The sequence below is a fragment of the Rhineura floridana genome, chromosome 4, assembly GCF_030035675.1.
Source record: "Rhineura floridana isolate rRhiFlo1 chromosome 4, rRhiFlo1.hap2, whole genome shotgun sequence".
Classification (NCBI taxonomy): domain Eukaryota; kingdom Metazoa; phylum Chordata; class Lepidosauria; order Squamata; family Rhineuridae; genus Rhineura; species Rhineura floridana.
The window spans coordinates 114,548,274-114,565,245 of record NC_084483.1 but is presented as its reverse complement, the minus strand read 5'-3'; the positions used below and the strand labels follow the sequence as shown (position 1 = coordinate 114,565,245).

The following is a 16,972-nucleotide window of genomic DNA, read 5'->3' as shown; positions in this document are numbered from 1 at the left end:
TCTGCCTTGTATTATCTGTAACCACTATAAAACACTGTGAAATCAGATGTTAGCTGACCACTGGCAGTGATGGATGAGACAGGGCAACACAACTTGCTCTTTCACAGCTATATTTGGTCTTCAGTGCTTTGCTGATAGCAATAAAAAATCTTTTTTGTCAGTAAAGTGCATAGATGCAGTTCCAGAGTTAGAAACGAAACAGATAAGGTCACTAACAAGATGTCATCTTCACAGCGTCAATTTTCTGGCCAAAACATTATTTTAAACAGATATCCAGCTGAACTCCATCACTGAGAGATCCCATTTACAGGCTGAACAACTAACTATTTGTGACTGTAATGGTTCTCAGCAAAAACAGCAAAGGCAGCACATGAACATGCCAAATGTTTGAACATGTAGAGGTCTCCCAGGTGTTCATAAACACTACATTGTTCCACAGACCAGCATATTATTCAAGCAAGATTCCAGCTATTAAAAGCAGTTATTTTTGTTATAAACTAATAAAATCTTCAAATTCACTGAAGTTAAATTAACAGTGTGATCATATACAAATATAGCAAGTAGTTAAAAGGTATTTACGCCTAGGTAAGCATAGATAGGATTGTAGCCAAAAATATGTCTGCAAAACTCATATCTATCTCCTTAGGCCATAAATAAAATTCTCTTGGTATAAACTGCAATGGGCAATTTAAGTCATACTGGAGAAATCTGCCATAAAACAGCTAGGCCTAATGCTATATGGTTTCTCAAGGTGAACATTTAATGTTTAGGTGTGCAGTTTGGATTCTAAATAAATAAGAACTCGCTCGCTTTCTCTTCCAAACACACACAAACATAGGAGCCTTTATACCCAACAGGCCCAATAAGGCATTATTGGATACCTGATGAAGTTCAGTAATTCCAGAGCATTGTAAGAAAAATGGTGTCTGCCATTCAACCCCCTCCTCCAATTTACACACAATGATACGTCCTCTGAGGCATAGAGGGTGGGGAATCCCAAGATGATGTTGAGGGAGGAATGACATCAGAGGAGGCCCAGAGAGGTGATATTGCCATGGACACCCTTAGTCCTGGAGCCAGCCCTGGCCCCTAATAATGCTGTTTTTCATATTTTTCATTGCCATCTTTCCTCCTATAATGCTCCAGAATAGCACGTCCTCTGGCATGGGAGAGAGGGGAGAAATCCAAGTTGACAGCAGAAAAAAGGACATTGGGGAGGGAGGATGCCCACTGAGAGTATTCTGTCATGGGTCCCTTAAACCTTGAATACCTGGCCCTAATGATGCTGTTTTTGATACTTTTATCTTTAATTTGGACGTAAGATTATATTGAGCAAATGAATCACAAATGCGTATTTGAGTTGTATTCTTTAAGTCCACACTTGCCACTGAACTCCCTTGGCTCAATTAACGGGGGTACATCTCGCTCTACATCTGTGTGCATATAATCAAGCCAATTTAAGACAGTTAAAAAGTTTAGGGTTTATTCTAAATTCCTTGAGACAAGCACAATTTCAGCAACACACCAGCATCAATTATGTTGGTGGATTCTGGCACAATTCTGTGACCAAGGGGCCAAATATCAGTGGTGTCAGGAGAGTTCTTTTGCCTTGCATGATCCCAGCCCGGCTACATGAAGCAGAACACTCAGAGTTCTACTACAGCTCCCAACATGGGGAGAGTGAGTGTTGCCTCAATTAAAATACTCCCAGCCCAAAAGGGTGAGGAACATAGGAAGCTTCCTTATATTGAGCCAGACCATTGATCAACCTAGCTCAGTACTATCCGTACTGACTGGCAGTGGCTCTCCAGGCAGCAGTCTCTCCCAGCCCTACCTGGAGATGCCGGAGATTGAACCTGGGACTTTCTGTATGCAAAGCAGGTGCTCTACGCCACTGAGCTACAGCTCTTTCCCTCCTCTGGCGTAGGGTTCTTCTCCTAAGGAATGTCTGAGGCAAGGAACCTGTTCTAGACAGATGCTTTACTTTTAATATACTGCTGGATAGTTAACAGGTGAAGTCTTACTTAGTGTGGCAAGAGTGCAGAACCTGTGGCCATCCAGATGCTGTGAACTCCAACTCCCCTAATCCTTGAACACTGGCCGTGCTGGCTGTGGTGATGAGAACTGTAGTCCAGCAACATCTGGAGGGCTGCAAGTTCCCCATCCCTGCAATATGGTGATAGAGCAACTTGCTGTCTGTTATGCAATTTCAAAGGAACAAAAGCCCTGCTAAGGCAAATTCACTGATGGATTCAAGAAGGCTGGGAAAGCTGTCCCTTAGAATTGTGGGAATAGAAGAGGGAATGAAGATGTTTTATCCACTGGGGCTAGACAAATCATAAGACCATGTAGACTGGCTGAACACAGACAACCAGGTTCAGGAATCCTGAGGTTCAGCACTAAGGAAAGGGTGCAGATACCAGTTTAGAATTTTGCACCAAGTGAAGTGACAGTCACAAACCGCCACAAACAGGTGAAACATATTTAATTATTTAACGCATACTACTGTGGATATGGAAATATGCCAGGTGTTATCATTTTTCCCCAAACCACTTTTCCTGCTTTCCACTTGCAAGGCTATCAAATCATTTGCAGCTCTGACTTGCACTTGTTTATGTCTATTTAACACACCTTTTAGTTCTGCACCTTTGACATGAACGAATCCAACTCACAAAACCTTTTCCAATCCACCTTCATCAGCTGCATAATGACAAGCGCCAAATTAGGCCCATCTGTCTAAACGGAAGGGAGTTCTCTACCCATAAACTATGCTTCATTAACTAGCAAAGAAACTGCCAGAAGCTGCCTTCCAAAATTCCTGAGTAGCTGGCAAAAGATTTCATTGCTGTCAGTTGTTATCTGGATTAGTCAGCGTCCTGCAGTTTGGAGGATAAAACAGTATCGCAGGTCCACCCTGTCACGAAAGTGGTCCTGAACTCTGCATGTTATGAGGGTCTTCAATGCTCTATGGGGTATATTTCAGTTTTAACTTATTTAACATAGGAGCTTAAAACACTTTCCTAGGGCAATTGTTGCACAGTCTTTATGTGACAATTAGGATGGATTAACAAACCTAACATTAACAAAAGGGCTCAATGTTTTAAATAAAGTATAAAATAGCTTTATAAAACAGCTTAGTGGTAGTATCAGACTGGAAGTGCTTTGGATATACTTCATGGTATGCGGAAGGTAGACATCATGGAGTAAATAAAAACTGAGCATATGGGTTGTATTCAACATTAGTGCAACCCAGAGTAGACCCACTGAAATTAATGGACTTGACTAACAGGTCAATTGTTTCAGTGGGTCTACTCTGAGTAAGACTTAGTTGGATGCAACCCTGTGCAGACTCGCAGCGGCCATGGCAGTAAAGATACAGAGCCGTATCAGAAGCAGGCCATTGCTTCTATGACCAAGACACTGACAGAATTTGGATTCACAAGGACTGAATAGTTTAAACCTCACCAGGCAGAAGAGTAGGCTTGCCCATCTCTATTTATTTATTATGTTCCAGAGTCTGCTGGGGCACACTGTCACTTCACACAGGTTTCCATCTGATTTAGTCATAAAAAGCCACCGGTCAGATTAGTGAAACCTAGAACACATGTGCCAAGAGTCACATGCAAGTGGAGAAAAAGAGATAACTTGCCCCCAAAAAAAGTTCCCTGGGTTTCCCACAAATATTACAAGGACTGAACAGAACATTCCAAGATGACAGGAAAACTCATGAAGGAAGGGACATCAGCCGGGACAAAAGAAGTGCATGTAATTTTTTGAAGTTAGTACTAGCTAGGGTAGTGCCCTTTGTGAAGTGAAACTACAGAAGAAAACGAAGGGCATGCTCTTGCTTTGTGCAGGAAGCAGCATTAGTCAAGTCAAAAGCTATTATTTCTTTCATATGCTTTTGGACTGGGCAGCATCACTCTCTGTGTCAACTTGCAAAGGAAGTATTGCTGCCCATGCCAAAAGCAGACAATTAGAAATTCAAATGGAACTTCCTAACTCAGATGGAAACCTGTGTGAAGTGACAGAGTGCCCCGGAGGACTCTGGAACATTACAAACAATTAGAGATGGGCAAGCTCCCTCCTCCTCATGTCATATGGGCTTGGAAATTAGCAGTTATTTCCAGGGGCAGAGGGAATAAATAAATTGACTTATTTTCTGAACCAATCTGATTTTTGGAAAATAAGCCCACCCTTTCTTCCTCAAAACACTATTGCCTTCCCCTTTAAGACCTACTGGCCACTGGTGATGTAAGCAGCAGGAGCAGGTTGTGAGGAGAAGGAAATGGTGAGGTCTGGTCCTCCCCCACTCGTCTGATGTTCCAGCATGCTGCATAGCAAGCACATCAGGATGAAAGTCCTGGGGGGAGATGCAGTTCACCCAAGGGAAGTACTGACATCTCTCACTGACCCTTTCATCCTAGCACACTAGGTCACTAAAAAGAGAGAAGAGACCCTCTCCCTCCATGGTGCCAGTGCCATCATTGGGTGGTAAAGTGGTTTTGACTTGGGTTTTTCGGCTTCAGTTGGGGTTTTAAGCCCCAGAAGCTCAAATATGAGCCCAAACTAAGTGAGCCCCAAGACTAGATTATTGTGCAATGTGGAAAGTTTCTTGTTTTAGAAATAGTCCTTCTATTCTTTTCCTCCCTATGATTCGGAGTTGTGAATGTGTCCTGCTGAACCACAGACTCTCTTCATCTGTGTAGAGGGTCTTTTTACTATGAGAAGATCAGTTGTGTGTGTTTCCCAAAGAGTTAGCACTATCCTCCCTACTGTGGAGGAGGCAACAAAGGATTTAGTTTATCCAGGAAGAGAAAATGGATTAAGGCCAGCACAGCTTGCATGGATCTAGCATTTTTATTGTGCCCATTTCTGAAAGTAAATTTGTCTAAGCTGATAATGACAAATAATGCAGTTACTCACAGAACAATTAAAGGGCTGTCATATGCCTCATGACTCACGACAATGGTATATTCTCTTAGACAGCCACACAAAATAATTAGGATATTAAATTTAGAAGAGTTAAGTCATGCTAAGAGCTTTAACTCCATGCAGCATTTTTTTAAAAATCATATCAACAAGCACTATGACTTTCATACGCAGAGCTGCAACACTAACATCTCTGGCCTGGCTCTTCACAGCAATCACAACAGCTAGATAACATAGGAAGATGCCTTATACCAAGTGGAATACCTGACTTGTAGCAGTTCTCCAGGGTTTCAGGCAAGGATCTCTTCCAGCCCTACCTCAAAATGCTGGGAATTGAACTTGGGAAATCCTGCCTCCAAAGCATATGCTCTACCACTCAGCTATGGCTCAAGCAATACCAGCCAAATTTGAACTGAACAACTGCTTAACTTAGCATCCTTCAGAACAGTGGTAGCTAACATTTCTCAGCCCAAGGGCTGCATTCATCCTCAGTCACCTTACCTCATGCCAGCAGTGGGTGTGGTCAACCTAAGCTCCTGTACAATACACAGATGTACCAGACATACATACAGTGCCCTGCAAAAGTAATCAGACCTCTGACCAATGCTCTCATATAACTGAATTACAAATGGTACGCTGTAATTTCGTTCTGTGTGATATTTTATTTTGAAACACTGAAACTCAAAATCAATCATTGAAAGTGACCTTGGTTTCATGTTGAGAATTTTTTGTGAGAAACATAAAAAACTGAAGCATGTTGCTTGCGTAATATTCAACCCCTGTGCTGTGGAAGCTCTCAGTTTACACAGATGAAAGAAAATGCCCTATCGAGGACACAATTACTGTACCATTGGCCTCCATCTGTGAACCATTAAAGTCGCTGTCACAATGTCAGGATAAAAAACACACTGTTGAAAGATCATTGATCAGGCTGTGGATCTGAAGAAAAATGAAGACCAAAGAGCATTCTACAGAAGTGAGAGATAATGTAATACAAATGAATAGATTAGGGAAAGGGTATAAAATAATATCCAAGTGTTTGGATTTCCCAGAGAGCACAGTTGGATCAATAATCAGAAAGTGGAAGCTGCATCACACCACCCAGGCACTGCCAAGAAAAGGCGACGCTCAAAACTCAGCACTCAAACAAGAAGGAGACTTGTGAGAGAAGCCACAGAGAGGCCAACAATCACTTTGAAGGAGCTACAGAGTTCAGTGACTGGGAGTAGAGTAATGGTGCACCAGTCAACCATAACAAGAGCTCTGCATAACACTGGCCTGTATGGGAGAGTGGCAAGAAAGAAGCCGTTACGCAAAAAGCATGTCAGGAGTTTGCCAGAAAGCAAGAGAGTGACCCAGCTGCAATGTGGGAAAAGGTGTTTTTTAAAATCATATTAACAAGCACTATGTGACCAAGACAGAGGTTTTTGGCCAAAACTCAAAGAGCTAAGTGTGGCGCAAACCTAACACTGCCCATGCCTCAAGACACACCATCCCTACAGTGAAGTATGGTGGTGGCAGCATCATGCTGTGGGGATGCTTCTCATCAGCAGAGACTGGGCATCTTGTTAAAATTGAAGGAAGACTGGATGGAGCAAAATACAGGGAAATATTGCAAGAGAACTTGCTTCAGTCCAATAAAAAACTGAAGCTTGGGAAGAAAATCACTTTTCAGCAGGACAATAATCCCAAGCACAAGGTCAAAATAACACTGGAGTGTCTCAAGAACAAAAAGGTGAATGTCCTACAGTGGCCCAGTCAAAGCACTGATCTCAATCCCATTGAGAATCTATGGCTCTCTGAAAATTGCAGTCCACCAGTCACATCCAACCAACCAGAAAGACCTGGAGCGAATCTGCCAAGAAGAATGGGCCAAAATCCCTCCGACACTGTGTGCAAAGCTGGTACATACCAACCCCAAAAGACCTAAAGCTGTTATTGCCGCGAAAGATGGCTCTACCAAATATTAATGTGTGGGGGTTGAATACTTATGGAAGGAACATGTTTCAGTTTTTTATGTTTCTTACAAACATTTCCCAACATAAAACCAATGTCACCTTAAATAATTGATTTTGAGTGTCAGTGTTTCAAAATAAAATATCTTACAGAACGAAATTGCAATGTACCATTTGTAATTCAGCAATATGAGAGCATTGGTCAGGGGTCTGAGTACTTTTGCAAGGCACTGTATATGGCACATAGCTCCCGCTTCCTCAGTTGACCCCAGCAAATCTGTTGAGGAAGAAGGTTATCATCCCCACCATCAAATAACCCACTGATGAGTGGAAAGGGTATAATTTGCATCCCCATCAGGGTGTTGAGCTGGCTGGAGAAGTTTAATCCTTTTCTACCCAGCTTAGTGCCATGACAGGAATGCAAAATGTCCCCTCGCTGTTCATTAGATCCATTAACTGATGAGCCTCAGCTGATGAGGATGCAAATCACCCCTTCTCTGCTCATCAGATGACTGATTTGATGAGTAAGGAAGGCTGATTTGCATCTCCATCAAGAAGCTGTGCAGAAAAGTTTAAACTTCTTAATCTACCTCAATGCCGTGTCTACTTTTCTTTTTTTCTTTTTGCTGCTACCACCAAAATAGGTGACGTCTTGTGGGCCAGAAAAAATTGCTTAGAGGACCACAGTGTAAAACATCTGGAGGGTTCCAGGTTGGAGGAAGGTGAATTAAACCATAGTTAAAAATGAGTCTTCCATCCCTAACAAGTTATTGTTTAATGGGATATTAAGTAATAAGGGTACTAATTCACAAATTATGTCTGCGGATGCAATGAAATGCAAAACTGATCTTATGTGTTCCTAGACAAAAAACTACTTATTCCTGAGCTCTTAAATGAGTATTAGGTTGCAAATGGGCACTATTCTTTACCCACTTACCACATCAAGATCTTGGGAAACCCTCCGTTTACGAAGCTCTTCCATCCTTTCACACACATCAGTAAAGCAGGTATTATAATAATCTGCGTATTGCTGAGCCAGGTCATCAATGTTACCCAATGACCCATCCTATAGGAAAGACAAAGAAGGAACAGATTTTAATTATTAAAGCATTTTCAATGGATTTAAATAAACTATTGGAATTACAATGTGAAGAGTTTACCTTCTTGATGTAAAAAGCTCTTGAAGAATGACAGTGAATATATCGATGTAGTTTAGGACTTTAAAGATGTTTAACATTTTGTTTTAAAAGAGCTATTTTTGTAGACACAAATGTTTCCCCTATATTCAACAGCACTCACAGGCAAATATGTTCAAATTTGAGCGAGTGAATGATGCCCAACCTTAAAAGCCATTCAATAAACCTGATAAGAAGTGTTTAAAAGCAGGAACAATTAATAAACTCTTAGTGTTTATATTAGCATACAAACAATTCCTATACACCAAAAAGAGATAGTCTGTCAGTATATTATAAGATTAGTAATTGAATTAGAAATTTTATTTATTTATTTATTTATTATTATTTAATTTATATCCCGCCCTTCCTCCTAGCAGGAGCCCAGGGCCGCAAACGAAAGCAGTAAAAACACTAAAACATCATAAAAACAGACTTTAAAATACATTAAAATAAAACAACTTTAAAAACATTCTTTAAAAAAAGCTTTAAAAACATCTTAAATAAAAAGGGTTAAAAACATATTGTTTAGAAAAAAATGTTTTTTAAAAAAATATTAAAAGCAATTCCAACACAGACACAGACTGGGATAGGTCTTAATTTAAAAAGCTTGTTGAAAGAGGAAAGTCTTCAATAGGCACCAAAAAGATAACTGAGATGGCACCTGCCTAATATTTAAGGGGAGGGAATTCCACAGGGTAGGTGCCAAACTGAAAGTTAACAAAGGAGCCAGCACATACTTTCCTTCAGAACATATTTTTACCTGTATGATGACGGTCAATACAACTTGATATACCAATTTCAAATTAACCCACAAAAGATTTCAAGGTGCTTTATTGTTGTACTGCTCGCTCTATCAATATTGCATCCATATGGGATGTGCTGAAGATATACTCAAAGGCATTTGAAAATGGTACTTCGATTGCCACAAAACATCACTTTATCAACAAAAATCTCCTGTTTTAATACAGTACAAATCATGCTGTTGGGAAGCACGGGAGAAAAATGAGGCTGAAGGAAATAATGCTAATGAAGTCCTAATAAAACACTAAGACTGACTGTTAAATTGGGTAGGAGATTTTTTTTAAAATATAGGGTATAGGTGTACAGTACATACTTAGACTGGATTTACCCCTTCTACCAGAAATGTTTCTTTCCAGCTTCTAGAGCTTCAGTAACATTAACTCCAAGTGTAAGTGTAAAAAAGCTGAATGTCATAGCCCAGGAAACTTCTGATGCAGGAAAGAAGTACCTGGGACTTCAAGGATCCTGATAATGGGAAAGATAATATTTCTAGACTATCTAAGCAGCAACTGAAAATTAAGAATTTCCTCTATTCCTTGCTAACATTCTCAGATAGCAGCAACTATTTTCCTTAGCTTTGGGCATCCCTTTTTTGCCACAATGCCACTCTCAAATGCAAAAATAGCTGCAACAGCCTTGCCTGAATGCATACTTTAGAAGCAGTTCAATGCCCTTTTTAACTGAAGTCTAATGTGCAGGGAGGCAGGCCTAGAACATTAGACCTTCTTGCAGGAGTATTTCATTCAGATTGCTTTACCACTTATCGCCTCCAAATTTTCATCCAGTATCTGCGATGATTTCACCATTTTTACCACAGAAAAAAATTGATTCACAGAGCCACGTTGAACCCAAAATTGAAAAGTTTTGAATTCTGAGAAGATGAAAACTTATGGGTATGAACACCAATACCACAGAAAAAGGTTATTGGCCTCAAACTCTGCTCGTGGGCTTCCTGATGCATCTGGCTGCCATTGAGGGAAGCAGGATGCTAGACTAGGTGGACCTTTGCTTTCATCCAGTCTTGCTGCTCTTATAGTCAAAGGGACGACTCCTTCCCCTGCCACCATTTTTTTTTAAAATATTTTTTCTGGTTTGTGTCTTTTTTTTTTTTTTACTAACCTGTGAACAGACCTCATTCCACAAACCTCCAAATTTTCTCCTCATTTATTAGACTGCTTTTTTATTTTTGGTTGTGGTGGTGGGGAGATAAACAAATCATTTAGGATAAATAAGGCTGTACTGTATTAATTATAAATGTACATGGTGTTCTCTGACCTGACTGACTGCTGCTGTTGAGCCTGGGCAACCTATAGACTAGGAAACAAACTAAAGGGAAGGGGAAAATAGATTTTTTTTGGACCCAGGCTTGTCTGTATCCAGCTGTTGAAACAACTGACCAGTCAATCACAGCTCTGACTTCACTCATTGGCTAAAACACTGAAAAGGTGGGAAAAGCAAGGCTAGCTCATCTGTCTGCAGCATGTTGTGCTTCCCAATTTCCTTAATATAAAGCCCATTTACTTACATTTTTTAAAGAGTAAATTCAGAGTCTGGGCCTTCTTGCAAGCACAGCCCCAGTGCAATGTCTTCAATTGCATCGTGGATAATCTGGCCTTGCTGACACGCACAAAGTAAGTAAAATGGCTGCTATCACAACAAGGCTTGCTTGTTCTGAAAGTGAGGGAATGATCTGTGCAGACTTGGAAAGAGCAACACCCACAGGAAGAACAGGTGGTAGAAGTAAAACATTAATTTGTCACAGGTCAATAGCCATTTCGCCATATATGGCAAGTGGCAACTGTGTTGGACACCATGGGGTTAAGGCCTCCTAGTTAGCCTTAGGATCAAACCACATGTTATGTTAACCACACCGTTTACTCATGAATGCAAGGTTTTTCTTTTACAGTCAGTGCAGGCACTCCAATCAGAACTCTGGCATAAGGTTAGGGGTTTTTTAATTGTTTACCACCCACTGCGGACCAAGTCAGTTCTGCACCTGCTCTTTACATGTGAAAAAGCTCCCACTGGAGTGATACGAGTTTCCACATCTGCAAACAGCAAGCATGGGGGCACCAATCCAGGTTAGGAATACAGCTGGGGGTAAAGGGTTAAATCCCCCTACCATCTGTGTCAGAGTTCCAATCTGGATTGGGTAGGGGGGTTGCTGGCTATTCATGAAAGAAAAATCTTGCACACTCAATAGCAAACCATGGCATTATCATAACATGCTGTTCGCCCCTTAGCTTTACTATTGGAAATCACCATGCACTGCCCCAGGTCCTGGCCTCTGTGCCCTTCACTTTGCCTAATTGCTGATCTGCTGCCCATCCATTGCCGTGACTGCAAGTGGTCAAGTCTCAGTCTTCTGAATGCTTCATTCAGAAGCTGGGGTGGCACCAGGCATGACTGGGCCCTTGAGCACCAGCCTCCCCAGGCCCACGTTGGCCACCTGCGTCCCACCTACCTCATCTTGTGTTGTGTGACACGAAAGACATGCACACATAGCACACGTATTAGTCATCAACCAAGATGGCAACAGGGGCAGCAGCTTTTTGGAAAGCCCCTGCTGCCATCTTAATTGATGGCAGGCATGTGCACACAGGGCTTTCTCAGAAACGGGAAAGGTAGATGTGGTGGGCGTGCAGACTTATTGAAGCCAACACTGTCTGTATTGGGGGGCGCACCTGGGAGCTCCAGGGTCAGGACCCGATGCTCCCACAGATCAGGGAACAGGAGTACTACCCTCCCACCCTAAGGAGGGGCCTCTCAGGGGCCTCTCTGGTCCACAGGGGCCTCTCTGGTCCACAGGGGCCCTTCGCCAGGGCCCGACCTGGCTGCCTTCTGGTGCCGGCTCTGTTCAGAAGCTCCATTTCAAAATTCCCCCAGAAATGGAAACACTACAGCTAGATAGATAGATGGAATGCAGTGCCCTTTAAACTGGATCCTATGAGTTGCTTCCCTGCCTCATAGTCAGCATCATTAATGACACCTGGTTTACAGCGTTTTCAAGTATATACATTTATTCACAACTTAGTTCTATATGCCAAGAATTTCATGAGTTTGTTATGGACAAAGAAAACCAGTTTCCTACATACAATACTCTGTATGGGCCAATCTGATTCTTTTTAACCTTCCAAAACTCCCAAGACACTGAAAATAATCAATTCAGTTATAAAGAAGCTAATACATTTTTTTTAAAAGTCTATTTAAAACCTATCTATTAAGTCTGGTCTAGAAAATTACCTACAGCATTTGTATAAAAATAAAACAATAGCCCCAACAATATCTAGCTCCAGGTCCAAGAGATATGTATACTTCTCAGTATGAACGTTCTTGCCAGCATCAGCATTACTGCCTTGCAAATTCAGAGTATAGTTCAGCCTTTGCTGACCTGGTGCCCTCCAGATGTTTTGGATTACAGCAGCCATGATAGCGGGCACTGAGATGGAGTGATAGACCAAAACATCTGGAGGCCACCAGGCTGGCGAAGGCTAAATTACAGTTGCTTCATTGGCAGGGATTTCTTCCAGAAGACATTGCATAACTGATCTGACTCTTGAATCAACTAACTTAAAACATCGATGAAACTTTTAAAAAGTGTTATCAGCTCCTGCTTATTGTTTCACAGCATGCTCAGCGGAATGTAAGGTTCAATAAAGGAAATAGTTATGAGAAAGAAAGAAAAATATAAGAAGAGGGAGGAAACAAACACCTAATAAAAATCATGAACTTAAACGTGATTCAGGACAGCAGGTGTTCAGCACTTCCTTCTAAGATTGTCTTTTGCACTGGAATACTCCCTTGTTATAAATGTACATGCTTAAGATTTTTTGGCGACATCATAACACACAGTATAAATGATAAATTGCCATTGAATTCCTGAGAATTAGTCTGCGACCATGTGAATACTGAAAGCAACCATTATGAGTGATGTTAATGGAGTGAATAACAAAGACAAGGTATAATGATCTGACACTTACTGAACTAGATGTATTGGTCACTACACACCAGCCTGATGGATCTACTGGCAACATCATTTGTTCTTGATGTTAAAGATAATAGGGAACAATGTTTTGTCAGATACCTTGCAGTAAGTAAATGAAATACACTCTATCCAGAGTCTTTGACTCATTTTTTTTAAAAAAAACAACCTATTTTGATTACATTTGTGGAAGAGCTCTGTACTATAGACAATAATCAATAATCAGTTCCCCTTTGAATCCACTACAGTTTACATGAACATATGGGCAAATCTACAAATGGACAAATGTGGGACTCTAACATATAGTGGGGGCACTTCTATGTTTTATCTGATCTCTGCAGCCACAGCAGCCTACGCTATCAATGGTGCTAAACTAGATGTGATCAAACAATTAGCATGATGAGAGCAGCCTGCCTGTTGGCACGATGGATGCTGATGAGGCTTGTTATAAGATCGTTTCTTTAAAAAAAAAGATCCAAGGCTAGAGTGCAGCAAACACCAATTATGAGAGCTTCTTACATGTCATTTGAGCTTGCTGTGTATTGCTGTTGCTTCATTGGACCAATGTGAGCAAAGAAGAAAATGTTAGCCCTCCATCCATATGGATTTGCCAGTGGATCGTCAGCAAAATATATTGGGGCTAAAGCTAGTACTGCATACACTGACCGGCCACAGCTCTCCAGGGCTTCACACAGGGGTCTTTCCCAGCCCTGCCTGGGGGTGCCAATGACTAAACATGGGACTATTTGCATGCAAAGCATCTTATCTTCCTTTGAGAAGTGTTACACAGTTCAAAAAGGAGTACCTCTAGACTAGGCCCTTGATGCCCCTGTGGATGCTTCCAAATATAAATGTGGATGCTCTGTGTCCAATTTAGAGGATATGAATGGTAATGCCTGGACCCTATCAACCAAAGTTCAGCTCCCTCACCTTTCTAAGAACCTGGCAGCTGACAGCCACTTCTCATCTTACCACTATACAACCATGTTATACATCAAAACATCCTTAGAACAGCAAATAGCCTACAAGTTATTTTCCTACAGGAGGGGTGGGGAATCTGAGGCCTTCCAGACGCTGTTAAACTACAATACCCCATTGTCCCTGACCACTGGCCATGCTGGTTGGAGCTAATGGAAGTTCAAGTCCAACAACATCTGGAGGGCCAAAAGTTCCCCATCCCTGTCCTAAAGCAAGCTCTGCTAATCCAGCACTTTACTTCTTCGCACATTATTAGTTTAGTTTTGAATGCTCTTATAGTTTGCACTTTATGGTTAACAGTGTTGTAAGATCTGCTTACATTTTATGTGGATAGCACTTAATCAACCAATGGCATTGCAAAAATGTGCCTGGGTGACAAGGTCATCAAGCAGGGGTCAGGGAGCATCTATGTCAGTAGTAATGGGCAGAGGGAGTTATGATGCTGGGAATTGGATAAGCCAGTTAAGGGGAAGAGTGGCTAGTCATCTCCCTTCTTCTGGTCTTTTCTCAACTAGAGGATTTTGGGTTGCCCTGTCAACTTGCCCTCTGGTCTTGTGGTACTGCTTTAGAATGCCACGTTGGACCATAACAACAAAAAATCTGTTAGCCATTATTTAATCATGGATAAGGTCAGCCTGGTGTGTTTCACTGAGACCTGGGTGGGAGAAGTGAGAGATAGATATATCCCAGTTTGGTTTACCTCAGTGTATAACGCATCACCAGCATAAGCTAGAAAGCCAGAGAAGATGTGTTGCTGTCACCTGTAAAAAAATCCACCAGATTAGTTTGTTCATGCATTTGGGTTGAATGTTTCCATCTGGTGCATTGGGCCCAAACAAACAGATCAGGCATTCTGCTGTTATACTGGCCAACATGCTGCTCATCAGTCCCAATACTGAACTGGGATCAGGTATGGTGAAAAACACCAGGATGCATTGGGGTCACTTTAGGCAAGCTAGCTTAGGACTTCATGGTTGCCATGAAATCCGAGTGACTTTGTCAGGAGAGAGACAGGGAGTGCACACCTGTTAAGCCTCTTTGATCTCTCAACAGTTTCAGAAATTGAGAGATTTCTGCTCAACCCCATGTCATTTGGGCTGTGCAGTTGTACAAGATTCCATCTTTTCCTCATGGTTTCAAACATCCATATGAAGTAACTGGGTGAGGTCATCCAGGGATCTGTATTAAGATGTCATCAGTATACACAGCTCTTTTTCTCATTGTCAAGTGAGGCTGTAGATGTGCTGAGCCACTGTCTGGATTTGGTAAAGGGCTGAATGAGGGCCAGATACTGAATCCTAACAAGATGGTTGCAGTTTGAGTATGGGTCCAGGAAGTTGGTGTATTACCTATTCTGGATGAGAACACAACCCCCTGAAGAAGAAGCATAGCTTGTGAGTACGTCATGGTCCAGCAGGTGGCCTTCAACACCTTTTTACTAGCTTCAGTTGGTCCATCAGCTACAGTCTTTCCTGAATAGGAATAGCCTGGCACAGTTATCCATGCTCCAATAACCTATACACTGGATTATTATTATTATTATTATTATTATTATTATTATATGAATATGAATCCATATGAAATGGATTACTGTAATACATTATATGTATGGCTGCCTTTGAAAACATAAGCTTCAGCTAGTATCGAATTTGGCTGGTTTGACTAGGTGAAGCAATCCCACTTCAGTTCTGAAGTAATTGCATTGACTCTCTATTCATTACTGAACCCAATTCAAGATGCTGATGCTTTCTTTTAAAACCCTGAATGGCTTAGAACCCAAATATGTGAAGAAGCACCTCCTCCTGTATTAACCCACCTGTGCATTAAGATTGTCAGAGGAGGCAATTCTCAATGTGCCATCTTTAGTAGAAGGACATTAATTATGTACAAAAGAGGATCTTGGTGCCCCAACTATGGAATGCCCTCGTGAGGGAGGTATGCCTGGTGCCAACTATTATTTCGGGCACCAAGTTAAAACCTTTATTTGTCCAGGCATTTTAGATTATGGTATTTTTCCTAGCTGAAAAGTTTTTTTCTCTTAATTTTACTCCATTGTTGCTTATATTTTATTTTGTTATGTGTAGATTTTAAGTTCCTTTGTTCTGAATCCATTTTTGGATGAAGGGTGGTTTATTAATTTTTAAAGTAAATAAATTTGCCTCTGCTAAGGAATCATAATGCTAAACTGAGTCCTAAGGTAAGGATAATAAAATAAAATCCTGTACTGAAAAAAGGCACACTTTTCCCATAAAAGAGCAATTGGAAAATATGCAAAGTGTGTTCCTCTTGTAAAAAGCTTCACATGCTAAGCCCTGGCTATACATAGATAAATAAATAAATAGAAAGACACATTTGAGCAAACACGAAACATAAGAGTTACTTGTGTGGAAAGCCAGTGCAAACATAAGCAGTTTATCTTTAGGATTTCAGTATGAATAGGAAAGCCAGCCACAAAAAAATATGTGGAATATCATCTTTCATTTCACTAACATATATTTGGTTTGGACACCATACGACATAGAAACAGGAATAGTAAGATCTAACACACAGTAAATAAACTAGGGATATTTTTTTTAGGGCTGGATTGAGAACACCTGGTTGCAACTTATATAAGCTACTTCAGCAAAGTTATTCAACTGGTTTCATCTCTCTGAAAATAACTTGCAAAGATCTCTCCAAAGTCATAAACATTTTCTATATGGCACTGCTGAACTTGGGCACTTGGGAAATACAATGGTGAACCACCCAACCATCCCTGTAGCGGGGGGTGGGATGGGGGCACTGCCCCCCTGGGTTTGGGGAAATTGTCTTTTTAATTTGTGACATGACAGACAATGACAACCTCCATTTAAAGAATGATAGCTTGTTTAAAGAACAGGAGCAATTTAAGAGGAGGACTGTCTGAAAAATTCAGTGAGTAAAGTAGGGCGAGTGTACAACAAAAGTCTCATCTGGAAGAGCCCCCAAAAGTCTGCTCACTCAAGACTTCCCCTGGCTGAGGCTGGATTTTTCATTATCACCATCACCCTATAATTACTTGTGATCCCGAAATAAACAGCCTGTATAGTACCATGACCCTTGAAGAGTTACATAATAGAACTTTGTATTATAGGCTAGAGTTAGACTCTACCTCTCCTTTGCTCTTTGTT

The 16,972-nt window shown here is 41.2% G+C and overlaps 1 protein-coding gene across 3 annotated transcripts in view; it reads right to left on the bottom strand.

Annotated features, from left to right (window-relative positions):
* SASH1 (SAM and SH3 domain containing 1) overlaps positions 1-16,972 on the bottom strand; it is a 259,309-nt gene that overhangs the window by 181,028 nt on the left and 61,309 nt on the right. For all 3 annotated transcript variants that reach the window (XM_061624068.1, XM_061624067.1, XM_061624070.1), the window contains exon 2: positions 7,825-7,953. In XM_061624068.1, coding sequence (XP_061480052.1) covers positions 7,825-7,953 — 129 coding nt within the window. The remainder of the gene's footprint in view (positions 1-7,824; positions 7,954-16,972) is intronic.